General features: G+C 55.0%; 5 protein-coding genes across 5 annotated transcripts; all 5 read right to left on the minus strand.

Annotated features, from left to right (window-relative positions):
• Positions 1 to 57: 57 nt before the first annotated feature.
• Positions 58 to 5,088, minus strand: MAA_09391 (uncharacterized protein; the record flags this gene model as incomplete). Its single annotated transcript, XM_007827389.1, has 5 exons — positions 58 to 570; positions 633 to 952; positions 1,022 to 1,631; positions 1,698 to 2,099; positions 2,164 to 5,088. The coding sequence occupies 5 exons, from the start codon at positions 5,086 to 5,088 to the stop codon at positions 58 to 60; spliced, it is 4,770 nt and encodes a 1,589-aa protein (XP_007825580.1).
• A 2,044-nt stretch (positions 5,089 to 7,132) lies between these two features.
• MAA_09390 (putative protein family Cys-rich) lies at positions 7,133 to 7,679 on the minus strand (the record flags this gene model as incomplete). Its single annotated transcript, XM_007827388.1, has 3 exons — positions 7,133 to 7,325; positions 7,418 to 7,514; positions 7,574 to 7,679. 3 exons carry the CDS (start codon positions 7,677 to 7,679, stop codon positions 7,133 to 7,135), a joined length of 396 nt encoding a protein of 131 aa, XP_007825579.1.
• Positions 7,680 to 8,622: 943 nt separating this feature from the next.
• MAA_09389 (MFS monocarboxylic acid transporter) lies at positions 8,623 to 10,398 on the minus strand (the record flags this gene model as incomplete). Its single annotated transcript, XM_007827387.1, has 1 exon — positions 8,623 to 10,398. The coding sequence occupies one exon, from the start codon at positions 10,396 to 10,398 to the stop codon at positions 8,623 to 8,625; it is 1,776 nt and encodes a 591-aa protein (XP_007825578.1).
• Positions 10,399 to 11,650: 1,252 nt separating this feature from the next.
• MAA_09388 (Cyclin-like F-box) lies at positions 11,651 to 13,516 on the minus strand (the record flags this gene model as incomplete). The annotated part of the gene is made up of 3 exons (XM_007827386.1): positions 11,651 to 12,402; positions 12,473 to 12,750; positions 12,801 to 13,516. 3 exons carry the CDS (start codon positions 13,514 to 13,516, stop codon positions 11,651 to 11,653), a joined length of 1,746 nt encoding a protein of 581 aa, XP_007825577.1.
• A 2,211-nt stretch (positions 13,517 to 15,727) lies between these two features.
• MAA_09387 (uncharacterized protein) lies at positions 15,728 to 16,581 on the minus strand (the record flags this gene model as incomplete). The annotated part of the gene is made up of 2 exons (XM_007827385.1): positions 15,728 to 16,521; positions 16,578 to 16,581. 2 exons carry the CDS (start codon positions 16,579 to 16,581, stop codon positions 15,728 to 15,730), a joined length of 798 nt encoding a protein of 265 aa, XP_007825576.1.
• Between the last annotated feature and the right edge of the window lie 1,379 nt (positions 16,582 to 17,960).

The raw sequence follows: 17,960 nt of genomic DNA on the forward strand, positions 1-17,960 counted from the left end.
CGCAAAGGATAGACATTAAACGCTTCGTGTATTATATAATTCCCGCCATCGACTTTTCTACAAGCGGCACCAGGCTCTCCCCTTTCCGGGAAACCGCGCCCTCACACGGCTCACGTCCAGCAGCCCCCTCTTCTTCTCCGCGCCATTCTCCTCCTCGACATTGTTCTCCCTGACCACGCTCAGGAACACGTCCTCGAGCGTCGGCCCGCTGACGGAGTAGTGCTCTATCCCCAGGGCGCGCTTGCTCTGCTCCAGCGCCTCCATGAGACGCGCGATGGGCAGCCCGCCCGTGCTCCCCCCGTTGTTCACGGCCGTCGGCAGCGTGAAGCGGACCTGGCCGCCGAGCACCTCGCGCTCGAACCGGGCGTCTGGCGCCGTGCGCCTCACCCACTCCGTCACCTGCCCCATCTCGGCTGCCGTTGATTTCGGCGCGGACCCGAGAACAAGATTGACAAAGTACTCGTTGTTGTACCGCTGACGCAGCGCCTGCGTGGTCCCGATGGCCAGGATTCGGCGGGCCATGATGACGGTGCGTGTGCAGAGGGCGTCGGCTTCCTCCATGCTATGTGTCTGGGGGTTTGGTTAGAGTAGACGCCTCGGACACGTTGGGCAAGTGGAATGGCATCACGTACCGTGAGGAGGACAGAGCGATCTCTGGCAATCTCCTGGATCACTTTCCAGAACTGGCGCTTTGCCACCGCGTCCATGGCCGATGTTGGCTCGTCTAGCACGAGGATGGACGGGGTGCCCATCAGCGCCAGGGCCAGCATGAGCTTTCTTTTATTTCCCCCCGAGAGCTTGGAGGCTTGGGTTCGCGCGTGGCGCGTGAGGTCGAGCTTGGCCATGAGGTACTCGACATTCTCCTTGACCTTTTGTATCCCCTTGATGCGGCCGTAAAAGTACAAATGGTCGCGCGTGTTCATCAGGTCGGGCGCGTCATATTGAGGGCAGACTGGCAAGAAGAAGAAAAAGTTAGCAAACAATGCCCCAAGGGCTGATTGGTTTTATGCAATAAACACACCTCCCAAATGTTTCTTGGACGAGGGGGAACGGCTGTCTTCCTGGCAAAGCAGCATCTTGCCCTGGCTTGGTGAGAATTCGCCCTGTATCATGTTGACCAGGGTGGATTTGCCGGCACCGTTGGGACCCAACAGGGCCATGACGTCGCTTCGAGGCAGGCCGAAAGTAACATCATCCACGGCCTTGTTCGAGCCAAAGTGTTTGCTGGCGTGCAGCACCCGCAGGAGGTCCGTCTCCGTCCTCTCCGCGCGCGACGCCTCCTCCGATACCGGGTCGCTCCCAAGCTGCGCTTCATACGCGGAAATGTCGGCCAGTTCGACGTCCGAGAACCTATGCGGATTCGAGACACGGCTGTACCGCCAGGAGCCGAGGGACGGAAAGCCGCCTTCCAACCACGTAATGATGAGGAGAAGCGCAAAGATCTGCAAGAAGAGGTACAGCAGCGGGCCGCCAAAGCTGTAGATGGTCCCTACCTCTACGGGCCTTCCGTCTTTGCACCCCGCCTCCTTCAAGTTCAGCCCGACCAGAAGCGTCCTGAAGATGTTTCCAATGGGTAAGAAGAGGTCGGCGCCAAATGCGATGGCAGTCAGGCTCGACGGGCTGTCATTAACCTATTGCACATGGTGTTAGCGGCCCTGATGAATCATGCAACCTCGGAATGGGAGGGCATCTCTTACCAGCGTCGCAATCGCTACTACAATCCAGGAAAGAAAGCCGATCCCCAGAGTCGCCAAGTATGACTTGAGAGGCCCGTCTGTAAAGTGCGCAACGACATATCCCATCAGCGTGGCGGCAACCCCGTACAACGCCAGAGTCGGCAACAGGATGAGCATGGGGCCATTGAACTTGAGCTTCAAGGCGCTCAGGCCCATGACGCCCACCGAGACGATGAGAACCCAGAGGAAGTCAAAGGCAGCATAGGCGGCCCAAAGAGGCGCTCGCCGAACCCCGTTTGCGTACTGCACCGCCCTGACCTTGCGCGATTTCTCAATGGCCGGGTACAGAACAAAGCTTGCAGGGTAGAATATTTGCACAAAGGTAAAGAAGAGGAGGTAAGCGACGCCCCCGACGTCCGCGACCTGGTGAAATCGCCCTGGTTAGCCTGTAGACTGAATACACGAGAAATCACATTACACAACGTACCCTGCGCGTCTTGGGCATGGACTCTTGGGAGGAGTTGATTTCCAGCCCCCCCTGCATCTGGCTCCAGATATCCAGGAGTTGGGAGCCGGACTGGTCGCCAAACGTCAAGATCCGGTACGCAATCATGGGCGCTTCCGTAGACGTTCCGGCAAAGATGCCCCCGTACCCGGCGGCCGTCTTATTCTGCTCAATGTGCCTGAGCACATCATCTCGCGACGTCTGCACGTCGACAAACTCGCTGTATGCCTTAGCGCTTACATTAGACAGCTCCCGGTAGCCGTTCCTCACCAGAGCAAAGAGCGTCGCGTTGGCCTGGCTCGGCGAAATAGAAAGCCGGTCGCACGTCCCCGACTGCGGACAGGATTCGTTCCACTTCAACCCGGTGTAGTCCATGCGAAAGGTATCCTGGAGCGCGTCACAGCCGGGGGGGCTGTAGTCTTTGATGATGCCCCCGGCCAGAAACGTAACCGCGAGCGGCACAATGACGGCGAACAGGTACGGACTCCAGAATCTAGTCAGCACGTTCCAGCGCTTCCCGTAGAGAACGCGAAACTGGGTCCATGAAGACGTCGTCGTCCCCGGGCTCATGCTAAAGTACGGGTCGACGTTTGCCAAGCTCTTGGACGGGTCGAGGACGACGTCGTCTTGGAGGAGGTTCAGGAACACGTCCTCAAACTGCGGCCCCGAAATCGCAACGTCGCGCACCCCCGCGCCCAGATACATGGATATCAGGCGCGAGGCCGCTGCCGAGTCGGGAACCGCGTACATGGTCCTGTCTTGGTGCGTCGTAGGGGGGTATCCGTGGCCCAGATCCGGCGCGGACAGAGGGACGAGAACCTTGTACCCGCCGCCGTGCTGGCTTTTCAGCTGCGCCGGCGCGCCCTGGCACTTGATCTTGCCGCCGGCGAGGAGGACAATGTGGTCGGCGAGAATGTCGACCTCGTCGAGGAAGTGCGTCGTGAATATGATGCTGCGCCTGGCCCGCTGCTGCAGGAGAATCTCCCAGATGGCCCTCCGCGAAAGGGGATCCAGCCCGGACGTACACTCGTCAATCAAGCACACGGACGAGTCGCCGACAAACATGCAGGCCAGCTGCAGCTTGCGCTTCTGGCCGCCGCTGAGCTCCCGGGCCTTGAACCCGCGCTTGGGGGAGAGGTCGCACTGCCCGATCAACTGCTCCAGCTCCTCGCTCGACCGACTGCCAGACTTGATGCCGTTCCAGATGCGGACGTGCTCCCCGACCGTCAGGTTGTCCCACAGGGTGTTGCGCTGCGGGCAGATGCCGACCTGCGACGGCGCGGCTTCCAGCGCGACTGACCCTTCGGTCGGGTTGATGAAGCCGGACATGATGTGGAGGGTTGTCGTCTTGCCCGAGCCGTTGGGCCCGACCAGGCACATGATCTGGCCCCTTTGCGCTTCGAAGCTGATGCCGTCTACGGCTGCGACCGTCTTCTTCCTACCGCAAAAGCAGCAGCAGCAACAGATCCGCGACCACAAACTAGGTTTGAACCGCTTCTTCAAATCGCGAGTCTGCACCACGGCGCCCGTCGAGTCCATCGATGGCCGCGGAGTAAACCGTCTCTTTCGATAATGGATGCCGTGGAGCATCTTTTCGACCCCAACGGCAGCCGCGGCATAGATGAACACACTGAGGCCCAGGAAAAGCAACAGACTGCTCTGGCTGACCGCGTACGAGGTAGAGAAGAGCCCGGCCGTCTCGGCGGGCATCTTGCCAAGGTCTGCTGCAAGGCCGGCCAGCTGCCACAAGGCCATTTGCTGGGTAAAGTAGACGCTGTTGGCGCTGGGGAACAGAAACGAGAGCGCCGCGACCGTCGCATGCTGGGGGTGCGGCCTGGACTCCGAGGCGTACATCTGCGCGGCAATGGACAGGACGAGAAACACAAAGATGATGTACACGGCGGATACGCGCGACTTGGAGAAGAAGGCCGAGGCAAAGGCCGTCGAGCTGTTGACGGCAAAGCCGAGCAGTATCTGCCAACCGATGAGGGTGCCGGCGCTCGAGCTTGGGAACGCCAGGCGCTGATACAATGCGCCCATGGCAATGTAGCACGGCAGAGCGACCAGGTCGAGGGTGAGCAGCCAGCTCAGGACGCGGGCTATAATGGCGGTGCCGCCGCCCATCGAGTCGATGAGCTGGGACATGCCCGATTCCCGCTCCGAGGTGATGAAGCTCGCCAGGCCGTATATGATGGTGAAATGGGCCGCGATGAGCGCAAATGTGTAGATTCTGCCGATGAGGGCAGCGTTGGAGTTGAAGTTCTTTTGGTCCTCATTGGCCTCTTCCTGGGGCGTGAACATGACGGTTTGCGGGACAATGGTCGAGTTGGTAATGGCATTGTTGATGGCAAGCTGCAGCGGCATATACAAATCCTCCTGATCACTCTTGTGTTTTTTGATGTCGAAGTTGCGGTTGTCCCGCGCGGGATCCGCCTGTATTGTGTACGTCCATGTATGATTTCCATTGGGAGGATTGGCCAGACGTGCCTCGGACGTGGTCAACGGTGAGTCCTTGAAGATGACAATGGCGTGGCAGTCGCTGACTCCGCGGGTGTCGGGGAGGCACACCGACGGCAGTGACGCCTCGTCGTCGTGGAAAACCAAAAGGTCCCTTTGGACGGGCTGGGTAAAGGTGCGAATCACCGCGTCGACATCGTTGCCCAAGTCGGGTCGCTTGACAATGACAAGCTTGCGGGTGACGGTCGAGGCGAGCGGCTTGATGGGCTCGGCGGTCGACACGCCAAACGTGTTGAGCTGCGGGAGAAACGAGGGGATGGCGAGGAGAAGACCCAGTATAGCAAGTGGAAATCCGTAGACAGAGAGGAGGAAGCCGAGCGGCCGTCTTGCGATGGAGACGAGAAGGTTTTTGTAGATGAGGCTGGCGAGTTGCCGGATAAACCCCTTCATGGTGAATACAAGAGACGACGCACGTATCTTTCTCGGAATTCCCTTCCCTCAAAGATGATTTCGAATTCCAAGTCGGTTCATGTCTTGTTCATGCTTCCTATTGCTGTCGAGCCGCCTTGTCCTGTGACCAAGTTCTTTCCATGTAGATGAACCTTCTTCACGGCTCCCCGTGACAGGGGCCTATTTTGATATATGTACGGACGGGACATGACCTGCAACAAATCGCCACAGCCCATTAAACTCGTGCACGCCATGCACGATCCTAGTGATACGAAGGAATTAGCGCCTGGTCGACAATGATTTCATGTACATACGCGGCCGATCCGCCTGTGGGGTGAGTGCGAGTGCTATCGTCAAACCAGACCCCATTGTTCCGGCAATTGCCAATGGGTTCCGAGCACAAGGCTGGAGAAGGCCTACCGACGTGCTTTGGAACTATGCATGTACTCCGTACGTCGACTCAAGTGCGGGCTGGATGCAACCTCGAGGCGCCTTGAATGGCCTCGGAGACGCGCCGACGCGGCCAGGGCACAACGGCTTGGCAGGGGGAAGGCGCAGGTGCCCACCAAAGGAAGGTTGGTCCTTCCATTTCGGGCAGGAATGCTTTGACAATACCGACGGTATTGGCCGAGCTCGAGACGGCACAATGTTGAGGTCCCGCATCGACACGTACTCGACGACGCAATCCGCTCCACACGGGTTACTTTGGGACCGTTTCGACGTGCCAGAACCACCCGGCACAACCCCCTGACTGACTAGCCTACCGTTGAAGAGCGCGGCAAGAATCATTGATCGATATTATATTGGTCTCGTCTGGCCGCTGCCGACAAGACGTCGTACGCGGCCGTCGCCGGTGCCAAAGCCGATGCTCAACTTGGTCGGCAGCAACTTGTGCCAACCTGACTCAACGCCTTGTTTACATTGACAACTGCCGGCAGTCGACACGACGGACGAGGCGACTTGACGATCGACACTTGTCATGGGCTGCGAGGCAGGAAACGAACCACAGCAACTGTCGCCTTGCCTTGTTGTGCGACTTGGGCACGCGATCCACGGAGCCTCCACGTGGGATATATGCCATTTCGCGCCCACGGGGGACTTTCTTGGTAATGTGTGGCGGCTCCAACGCTCACATAACGGAGGAAATCGGAGGAACCATTTGATCGTACCGTTTTGCTAGTATAAGAAGGTGGCCTTATGCCCCTTCCCTTAAATTCAACAAGTTTTTCGCTCCATAAGCAACTTCGCCCTAAAAAGTGACACTTATGATATTGAAAGGCCTGTACGAGCCTGTGCTACAACTAGCCAAATCGTGTAGTTAAGTTTATTACCCCCTCTAACCAATATTGCTATTCTTCCAGAGACTGGAAGAGTAATAACAGATATTGCCGCTCTTCTAGAGAAGAAAGGCAACAGATTAAATTAAACCTACAGACCCATTTGATCGTGCTTACGAGCATTATATCTACGATAGTTACTGCTAATTGCGGTACTGTGGCGAGAATTACGGAGTTGTGTGTCACGGCTTACGAGGGACATCGTGGGTCCTGACAATTGGTGTTTTGTGTGCGCGTTTGCCCCTAACAAAGTAACGACCAGCCCATCACTCCTCACAGGACATCCCATAAGCCTAGCGACAGATGAAGAATTATCCCGACAAACGACAAATAACCTGATACAGGGCATATGCCGCAGTCAATGGCACCTGCATCTACGTTCAAGCAGACATGTTCACATTCTCGTCCCAACAACACCAGCCAAAAAGCCAACCACGTCATTTTTAAAATCGCACAGAGCACCGCTATTTCTCAAAACAAGACTGGATCTCAATTCAATCTAACATTAGGATACATGGAATGAAAAAGACGATGCTGTCGCGGCGGGACGCCCGCAACACGATACTCCCGCTCAGAACCCATATTTCAAGCGCCCAAAGGCCACAATTATACGTTTGGATACCGGCATATTCGGTCCAAGAGCCGCCATTACTACGCCTTGGCCGAGCCATAGCTCAACGGCCAACCCCAACACACCTGCCGCCTCCTCACGCCTGAGGAACCGCCATCATAGGCGGCTGAGCCTGGTACGCCCCCGTGACAGTCTCGCGGCTCTTGACCTCGTTCTCCTGCTGCGTGAGCGCGCAGCACATGCACCAGTAACTCGTGCAGCAATCGCCGCACAGACTGCCCTCGATGTTGTACCGCTTCCGGATCTCCTCGCGCTTGAACGTGTTGTACCTAAAACGCACGCCGCTGGTCAGAAATTCCCCTGCTCATCCATATTTGACTCGAGTCCAAAAAAAATAAAAAAATAAATAAAAATAACGTACAAGCAGCCACAGCCGGTGATGAGGTGGATGGCACCAAAGATGACGCACTCCTTGGTCTCCGCGTCGGGGTCGATTCGTCCGGCTGTTTTACCAAAGACTGCCCGGAAACCCTCAGCATGCCATTCGGGCGTCAACGACGGCGACACACAGACTTACTGATACACGGGCAGCACCAGGACAGGAAGCAGTTGCCGCAGCCAGCCCAGCCGCAGAGCCCATTCTCCCAGTCGCCCTCGGGCCTCATATTCTGCGCCATGGCCATGGTCTCGTTGCAAATCTCGGTCCGTTCAATCGCGTGCAGAGTGTCAATTCAATTTTTTCGGCGCCAAGAAAGGAAAGAAATAGAATTACAAATAAATAAAAGTTGTGCGAGAAAGTCTGTAGCGCAGGGCACGGGTTCATTGTCGCACGACATCTTTATATAATCTGTCCTCCCACCCCGCCCATCGTTCCTAGATCCCCTTGTTTTTTTAAGAAAATAAAAAACTCCACCTCATTTCATTTATCGAGCACATTTTCATGCAATCTAGCGTCGGCCATTTCCCCGTAGGGCTGAGCGGGCAGACAACGTGCCATGACGACGGGCAAAGGAGCCCACATACGACCATCCGTGCCATCTTGGCGCCGCCCTAGGCGATGACCCGGCGACTTGGCTCCGTTTGCAGCATAGCCGTGGGGATTAGGACTCGACGAGACATGGAGGAATTTTCGTAACGGCGGTTGGGTGGCCAACGAATGCCAATCAGATTCACCGTTCCTGCTGGGCTCAACGATGCCGTTGTCCAAGTGTGAAATGGCGCCGGCGACGCGGTACTTTCACTCGAACCGTATCAAATGCTTGTCAACATGCCGTAATGCTCGACTGAGCCACACCCGTAGGCGTCCGGTAGCGTTCATGAATCGCCACGGTGCCTTTTTGCAGGGCGCGAAATGACCGCCGAGACCCATTCACCTGTCGACCCTTGTCGCCGCCCATTAGCCGAATACTAGTTGACAAGGGTTAATTTGCCGACTGGGACACCATCCCCCGTCAATAACAAGCTCCCTTCTTTACGCAGTCATGATTCGCCAAGGCAGGAATGCTCCTCAGATTGAATTTCCAGCCCCAACTCCACGTGTGCAAAAATGATGCGGGATACATATGACGCGGCATCTCAGGCGCTTTACTCCGTACATGTTGCTGATTCCCTAAAATCCCCCAATGCTCAAATCACGATCTCGCGTTCCTTCCAACCGCCTCTGCCCTTCCATGCAAACAACACCGACACACACCCGACCCAGACACATATTCCCGCCGCCCAAAATGTCGCCGAGTAGCAGTGTTTGCCGTAGCAAAACAAATCGTCGCCCGTGCCGTCGGACAATGGCGGGGACCCCTTGGCGCCGGCCTGGTAGATTCCCGAGTAAATGAGCCCCCAAAAGGTCGACCCCAGAGCGGGCAACATGGCGATGATGCCAAAGTTGGTGGCAAAGTTCTCTACGCCCCAGATGATGGTGACAATGAGAGGCGCCAGGCTGAAGACGGCGCCGTAGCCGGCTCCCACTAGACCAGAAACAACCCAGAAGCGGTCGGCGTGATTCTGCACGGCGCCCGATGCGAGGAATATGAAGCCTATCGACATGAGCATTGCGAAGAAGAGGATAAACGTGACGCGGGAGATGGTGAGACGTTTGAGCCGCGAGGACGGGTGGATGCTGTGGTGGGAGGACGAGAGCTGGAGGTGCTGCGTCTCCGGGGCGGGAGCAAGCAAGTCGGTAAGGCTGCCGATGAGCAGTCGGGAAATGGTGCTGGTGACGCCAAAGATGGAGACGTGCGTAGCGACCGAGGTTGTCTCGCCAAAGCCCTCGGTTTCGGGCGGCGTCAGGGTGCCGATGACGGTTCCAAGGTTGTTGATGAAGGCTTCCGCAGGACCAATCATGAGCAGAAAGCCCAGGGCGAACTGCCACATGGTGTGGTCGGTGAGAAACTGAAGCGTCTCCGCGTTGAGAACCCGGTTCTTCTTCCACTGCGCGTCGTCGTCCTTTGACGGGTCTAGCAAGGAGCTGGATTCCATGTTTGCCTGGTTGGCCGCGGAGGCGGCCGAGCCGTAGCCCTGATGTGCCCGGCCGAGAAGCGAACTGCCATTCAGCAGGCCGCTCGATTCCAGTTCCTCGATGGCTTCCTCGATGAGGTCCTGCTCATCGACAACACGCAGCAGGAAGCAGCCGAGGAAGCCAATGACGGAGAGCACGATGGCCAGGAAGAGGAAGAAGCGAAATACGTCAATATCGCCCCTGGACCCGTCGGGCTTCGTTTCGTACAAGAAGCGGCTCCCGAATTGACTCAACCACATGCCGCTCAAGCCAAATCCTGCAATGGGCATGGCCAGAGCCAGCCCTCTGTATTTGCCCCTGCCAAAGTTCTTGGCACACGTCGACACCGAGGCCATGTACATGTTGCAAGTCGCTGAACCGATGCACACAAAGGCGAAGATCATGGCCGGGTACGACCATTCATTGCCCACGCCATGCGGCTTCCCCAGGACGTTGTAGTCGATATCGAGCTTTCGGTATATCGCGGCGGCAGTGCCGTAGCCGGTTCCGAACAAGACGGCTGACAAGAGCGAGAGCGGCGCAACACCAACGCGGTCGCATACGTACCCCACGACGGAGATGGGCAGGTACATGGCCACGGAGCCTGCGATGGCGAGGCCATTGACCTGGAACTGGGTGTACCGTAAGCGGGACTGGAACCGCGGGGCGTACAGAGAGAAGACGACGATGGAGCCGGCACAGAGCGCAGCACAGGTGGCGAATATCAGGGAGATGATTCGGACCGCTTGTTTCTGGTAGAGCAGGCGGCGGCGCTGGGCCGACTCCTGATCGAAGCTGTCGTCGTCGTCATAGGCGCTGAAGGTTGATGACGCTTCGCTATCTATGACTTGGGCGATGGGCGTTGGAGCGGCGCGGGTGAGGGCATCGGAAGACGAGGACTTGGGCATCGTCACTCGATAACACCGATGACGGCCGCCGTGGGAAACGTTCGAGGTAGAGTAACGAGGCTTTGCAATGTTTCGTGCGTATGCCTCTGAGAGAAAAGAAGATGGAAAAGCAGACAGACACTGCACAGGGGATGTGTAGGCAATGAGGCTGACGCGATGTTGGACTGGACTAGTGCTGCGATAACGGAAGCCCGAGACGGGCCCAAGCTAGTCAGCGGGGACGCCACGGGGAGGCTGCATGACTTGGAGTCATTCACTGGAGAAGTGGCACCCGAGTGGACCAGATAAGGTCACACTGGCCGCGAGTGACCATCAGGGGGCCTGTTGATGATTGATGTGCTGGCCAGCAAATGTCACGTAATCGGGCGAGGTTGCCGCATCCCGAGTCGACCTCATGTTGGTTTCAAGATGAAGTTGCCCCTCTCCTCTCCAGCTTCTCTACCGAGTGCAGCCGCTTACGTAGCCATCATTCCAAGGTCTTGCTTGGTGCCGACGGGAACACGAAGCAGCATCCATCAGCTCTGGGGGCTTCAATTACTCCCACCAGACCCGACTGGCCCACCGTCCGCAGGCCACGTGCAATCTACTGGCACGCGTGCTTCGCAATGTTCCGAGACACACAGGCAGATGCGCAGCTAAGCACCTCCCTAAACTGGCCCGACGGGCACCAAAGCGGGACCCTTTCCGGGCACGGGCGCTGTACCCTTCCTCCAGATGTCCGCGCCTTCTCGCCGAGTTGGCATCAATCTGTGGGGTGGCAGAGATCACATAGCAGCATTCTGCCCTGGATTGACATAGTATACGTCCAGCCCGCTCTTTGGTCGATCGAGTGCTAGGTCAGCGGAAAGAAACCCATTCAACTCTCTGCTGGCCAATCTTTGGGCAGAAACGTTTGGCGGGCGGACAAGAAGATCCATACGGCAAAGAGACAAGATACTGAGTCTCCGATTCCAACATGCAAGCCCCCTCCTCAACCATCCGTGCATGCGCCACGTACCCAGCTAGTATCGGGAGAGGTGTTAGGAATCCAATGCGGTGTGCGCTGCAAATGGCCATTGATACATTGACTTGTATTAATGTCGTTGCAATATGGCAATACGACAAGTGTACTGACCACCCATGAATGCGGTCGCAGTCGGTCTCGTTGTCCATGTCTAGCCCGCTCCTACAATAGTTTCGCATCGCCGCTGCTGCGGCGGCGGCGCTGCATCGCTAACTGCCCAATGATCACTGAAATCTCTCGTGCTGTCAATTAGCCCATAAATGGCAGCAAATGAATCGGCCGTACAGGAGTATCCAAAGTTGAAGGCTCATTCTTCGCTCCCCGCAGGCTCTCTGGACCGTCCATGGCTGGCAACCTCGTCCCCTCGGTAAATGACCACACCAAGATACCCACCGACGTGACGTGTATCTGAAAGTCTTCATCGCCCACTATCAAGCACAGCTCTTGCTCTAGCCCGCACTTCACCTCCCTCAGATACAACACGAGAACATCTTCTGCTTTGTCGGCGTCTAGTCGTTGGCCGTCAGTGTCCAATTCCACCCACCGAGGGATAGAAGCGTGCTCTTCTGACCACGTCGTCAGCGGCTCCTCGCGGTCGCATAGACCGTACAGCGACGGCTCATATTGCATTGGTAAGCAGTAGGTGGTGCTATCCCCAGCGCTTTCTACAAACCTGCGCTGTATGAATGACTCCTTGTATATGCTGAATGCCGTAGTCGCAAGTTCTACGACTTGTGCAAGGTCAAGTTCTCCGAGTCGTGCCTCGCCATATGTGACGTCGATGGCTGTAAGTACTGTGCCGAGATTGTACAGCCCGTTGGGACCCATTTTCGGACATAGCAATACGACCCGGAAGAATTTATGCAAGGAGTTGAAGAAGCTGTCTGTTAGCGAATCTTCCTGTATGAGTTCCTGCCATCTTTCGGTGGGTTTACCGTCTTCGTAGCGAACCACCGACATCAAAAAGCGGAGTTTCTGAGATTGTCCAGTTATGCCGGGATCTAGGTGGCGGTGTTGGCGTCAAAGTCAAAGTGCAAAAGACAAAGTTTGGAGGAGAAGGGGGGGACTTACTCAGTTTTGACCGAAATATAGACGCCACATATAACGTGTCTGGTTTCTCAGGGTGTAATATCACACCGGGGAATGACCTACGGCCTTCATAATCCTCAGGCGGCTGATTCATCTCCCCAGATATGTCGATCTCGGAAGCTCCGCCCCTCCAGGACCAAGCTACCAACAGACGCTGTCGTGTGAAGAATGCTACTCGCTCGCCTTGGACATAACATCTAGCAAAAGGGCCAGGTAGTGTAACACGCCTCCAGTCTTTCAGATCGGTATGCCATATTTGCCTAGGTGAAGTTAGCAGACCGGCACAATAGGTGGGCTGTCTCGCGCTCACATTGTATTGTAGTTGGATCCAGCGCCAACTCGCTTTGCAATAAAGACGAGGAGCTCACGTGACATTCCCTGAAGCGCCAATTCTTGGCCGTGAAGATGCATCTCTGTCAAGCTACAGTCGTGGCGTTCACATGTGCGCAAATCATCGACGACAATCTTGAGCTTGTCTGCCTGCCATGCCAGACGGCCCCTGTCATAGAAAGCAGTCGGTCCCGGCACATCAAAAGATAAGCGATGACAATCCAAAGGCTCTTCTGCTTCCTCTCCGGGTCTTCTGAACACAGGACAGCGTGGCTCTCTCCAGAGGATGAAGGATGTGCGGCTTGGCCGTGCATGCCGTCTTCGGAGGGCATTCGCCACGGACGCTTGGACAAGTCCGTGTGGTGACTGAAGGTTGCTGAGCTGTTTGTGCTTCTCTATGAGGCCGGGGAAGAAGAAATGACTCAGTGCTGTGATGACGGCTCCTTGGGTCCACGACGAGTACCAGTCGCGACTCACCAGCCGGCAGTTCACAATGTCGTCGAGCGTGAGCTCTATGACGATCAAGGATATTATCTCGGCGGGCAGATCTGGGAGTCCAGCCAGACCAGTAATGGGGATGCCACTGCGAAATTTGCCGCGAAGATACAGGAGATCCCAGGGGGAGAGAGTGGCCAGGAACGCATCGATATTGGATCGGCCGACGCCGGGCGAGGATCCTTTGCTGGCCGAGTCCATCCGGGCGCGTAAAGGCAGAGATTCAGGTCTGGTTTTCCGCTGCACAAATAGCACGTCTGCGGCTCGGTGGTGAGGTTGTGTACGGAATGTGAGAGGATGAGGATGAGGTGGCGCGGAGGACGTCAGTAAAAATGGGCGTGGCCACGCCACAAAACTTATTCATTTGTGTGTGTGTGTGTGTGTGTTTACGTCCTCCATTCTGTGTGACTGATCAAACGAAATATCTTGGCATAAAACAACATTTCTTTTTCTGTGAAACAAATTTTGTGCAATGGGTTGTGAAAGTTCAAAGCAGCAATATAAGTAGAACAACCTATTCGGCCCCTTGCAAACACCGGACCGCTCCACCGCCACAAACTTCAAATATTGTTATGGCCCTCCACCACAAACGAATATCATTTATTGGGATATATCGAGTAACTAAAATATCTGCATTTAAACGAACAGATTCCTGTTCATGCGCCACCGTGCATACGATCGCTTCTATGCAGTTCAGTACATTTATCCCGTGATAAATGACGAATGTCCTGGTACATAAACTTATGTAACTACTTAAGTACATGTACCGTTTGTCTAAGCCACCCGCGCCACAACAGGGGACGCTGCATAAACTCTCCCCATCTTCGGGACTTGTTGGCGGGGCATCCCCATTCCCGCGCTTCAACACGCAGCCTGCATTCACGCTTCTTCGTCTTTGGATATGCATGGCATCTTGCACATGGTCAGCCAGTCCCCTATAGGCGGCTACCATTTGTAAACGACTATCCCTCGCATCGCACATTGAATTACGACATGTTCTCCGCGGAGCGTGACTCACGCACACATTCTCTGGCGCCTGTCAAGGCCGCTGACCGCAAAGGTGGCCGCCGCCTTCGATAAAACGTCCCCTTCTTCTTCCCACCTACCTTCGTTGCCCATGGCGAGTGGACAAATTGGAAAAAGAGGCATGACAGGCCATCTCTCGCAAGGCCACGTTGTTCCAAAGAAGCCGAGAATAGGTTGTCATGTTGTGTCCAACTTTGCGCCTTCCTTTTGGGATAGTTTGGCAAAGATCCACCTCACCCCTCCTTGCGAGAACTCAATCGACGGAACAATCTACCAGGGTGTCATCCTCCAAAGTGTACCGAACTCGTTGGTGTATCATCTAGAGATTTTTCTCGATTTACAAGGCACGGCGGGCCGGATCTTCGCCATCTCCGGGCGGTAAGACTGACAATAACCGTTGAGATTCCGGTGTCATATGGACTAATCCTGTCATAGCACCCAGAATCCTCTCTTATCCCCTACCACACAGCTTCCAAACCGTCCCCTTCCCATCGCAAAGCCAACGCCCACAGTCCACGGATGAGATAAGCCTTTCTTCAGAGACCAGGCCGTCACCCGCACACAACTTTGAACAACATCTCATCTACCACAAGATCTACCCAGACGGATATGAGTTTCCAGACGGCCGGCCAAACCCAGAGCCTTCTAATATGGATAGTGTTCGACAACACCCGCCAGGCGCCCAGAGCCTTTTTATCGCCATGGAGCTTTTCAGACCCTACATCTCGTGACTTTAAACGGAAGAATAAGACTGATTCCAAAGCCGCTGTGATCCGAAATGTGATAGGCCAGCCAACTCTGCTCATGACGATATCATCCGCCATAGCACGCCCGCAAAGCTTGGATGTCTGACTGTGAAATCCATACGTTATCATTTACTATCGCACCAAGTCCCGGATCCCCGTGGCCCCGCAGATGTTTGGCCCAACAATGGTTGAGCTGACATTGAACTGAACCACTTGCTTCGTGCTCGAGTCATCCAGACGGCGGGGCATGATTCTACTGATGACGCATGGGATCATCATCTCCTCCATGCCTCACAGAATGAAACCCCCATTTGGCACGGGAGCAATTTCGTTGCGGTGGTCTTACGGTGGAACACGATCTATCGCCGGAGCAACAACTTTGGACTTTCTATTCACGCACCATTGACTCTCCAACTTCAGTTGAGAGTCTGCGAGAGTACTTAACTTTTTTCATGTCACTAAATTAACTAATTAAGGGGTTGACTGATAACTGAAAGCACCAGGCTCCGATTCCACATATTTCATGGGCCAATACTAGCCTCTCGATGAGGTTGAGGGTGGCAGGTAGGGCAGGTAAAACTAACGAAGAGGTTAAAACATAGTCAAGACTCTGAATGCGACCTACTCTCTGGCCGGCTGTTTAGGGTTCCAGCTGCGTAATAGCGGGCACGAGAGGATAGTTTGGGATAAGCCTCGCACATCCTCCAGCAGCGCGAGACTTTGGCAGCCAAGTGGTCAAAAACAGGCCGGAACGGTCAAACAAGGACTTGGAAACAAAATCCTTTGGCAACAATTGCTCCAAACCCGGCTTGGCTGCCACGGCTGCGACACTTCTCCTTGCCGCAGACTCGTCATTTCCATCTTGCTTCTTAAAAGCCAGCTGAATGCCGAACTTTTTATCTTCAGCATTATAAAACAGCCAAAAGGCCGCAGCATTCTGTGCCTCTGCAGCATCCTTCAACTTCTTATAATGCTCGCGCAGAGTGGTTTCCGCACCCGCAACGTCGCAGGACCAGTATTGTAGGCGACCAACGGCGTGCTCCTCAATCGGAACAAAGCTATGCGCGCCGACTACTTTCCAAACCTGACAGCTCGGCTCCTCAAACAGCGGCCGCTCGAGAAACTTGGTCTTGGGCTCATCGCCGGCCTCGTAGTCCTCACGCAGCCAGCGGTCGTATTCCTTGGCGTTCTCCCAGGTATCGAATAAGTAGGAGCCGCCGGTGAATTGCTTGGCGGTGATTTCATCGTAGCGGAATGGCAAGTACTTCATGTACATCCCCGGGCGCTTGTCCATGGCCCGACTGTCTTTGTACTGGGAATCAATGCATGCCTGGAGAGGAATACCAGGAACGCCGATGGTGAACACGATGGTCACTACGCCTTGAGCTGGAATCTCTCCAGTCTCGTAGCCGATGACTTTTCCATTTGAAGTGCCTGGCTGAGATGTTAGAAGGCTGCATTTTGTTATGCTAGCATGGACGGAGACGAACTCATCTTGGGAGAATGAACTTGGAACAAAGGAAGGTGTCAATTCCGGAGGAATTGTCAAGTCTGGATGCCCGATGGTCCCCTAGGAATGTCCGACTTATATTGGACGAAATACACACATCGCAAATCCATCATGTGACGGTCATCGAGTGGCGGTTCCAGTTCCGAGCCTACGAGCAGCTGAAGAGTCCCTCGCATCAGCCTCTATATAAGCCTTGTGGCCACCATCAATTCGACCGGGCCTGGATTCCCGTTGGTGGCGGTCGCGCTGCCAGGGCCAACCTGGAGAAGTCGCACTCTGTACATCGGGTTGAATAAAGTCGTATATGCTGGTGCTGGTGTTTAGAAGGCTTCAATTTGCGACGAAGGAAAATTTGTCGAGGCAGCGTCTATTACGCACATGTCTAGATGAAACTAACGTAGCCTCCTTCCACTCCGTACTAATAAAAAGACTCCCAGGGTATGGACAGGGCAAGGTATCGCAGAGCAGCCCCCTTGATTCACAATAGGGTAGTTTGTTCTACACTTCCCTTTTTGAGCGTCGCCACACTCTCATACCTTTGTTGTTGTCTTGACGAAAATCCACACTTGGTAGCCGTTAATGCAGACGGTCACCCGGTTGCCTCGCCGTCTTGGAATCTAGAGCCAGTTGCTAGCAAACGCCAAACGGCTACCCGCACTCGAATAGCACCCTGCCCTTGCATAGAGAGACGTTGGCTTTGACGTTGCGCTTGAGTCCAACCAGAAATATATAATTAGATAGGCGCTATCATGGTACTAATTAGCTTCAATACAGGAAGTCCTCTTGTTCCGCGAGAACCGTCTCCTTACGGACTCATCTACCGCCCCCAAGTTGCTCTCGTACTATTCTGCCCAGCCTGGGCTGTTCAGCTTGGAGAATTCGATTTCCTGGGAAATGATGGATGTTTCAGCTACCCACTGGACCAATTCAATCAATTGATGAAGCAAAATAGGACACCCGTAGTGCAAAATGGAATCATGATGCTTCGTGGGTGAGTTATTTGATAGACTTCGTATCCCAACATCAATTGACACGAGTATGGACTGATGCTGCGTTCAGAAAACTTGGCATTACTCATAGGCTCTCTATGGGCAGGTGACATTGACCGTCTATTCCGAGGTACGTCGCGTCTCTGCACAACATGAGTACCAATCTCTATGCAGTGATGAAGTCCATGTTTATTGCCTCCGCCTCAAAAGGCAGGCATACATCTGACCATGATGTAGTAGAAGCTACCAAATAGAGCACGATCAGCGAGTGGTGAACTCGATGAGCATACCGCAATCAATCTGACTGCGCCTCGATAGTACGGTATCGCGTCGGAGTTTGCCGTGACTCGCCGATGGATTCGGGTTTTCTTTTT

Source organism: Metarhizium robertsii (assembly GCF_000187425.2).
Source record: "Metarhizium robertsii ARSEF 23 chromosome Unknown MAA_Scf_1, whole genome shotgun sequence".
Taxonomy (NCBI): domain Eukaryota; kingdom Fungi; phylum Ascomycota; class Sordariomycetes; order Hypocreales; family Clavicipitaceae; genus Metarhizium; species Metarhizium robertsii.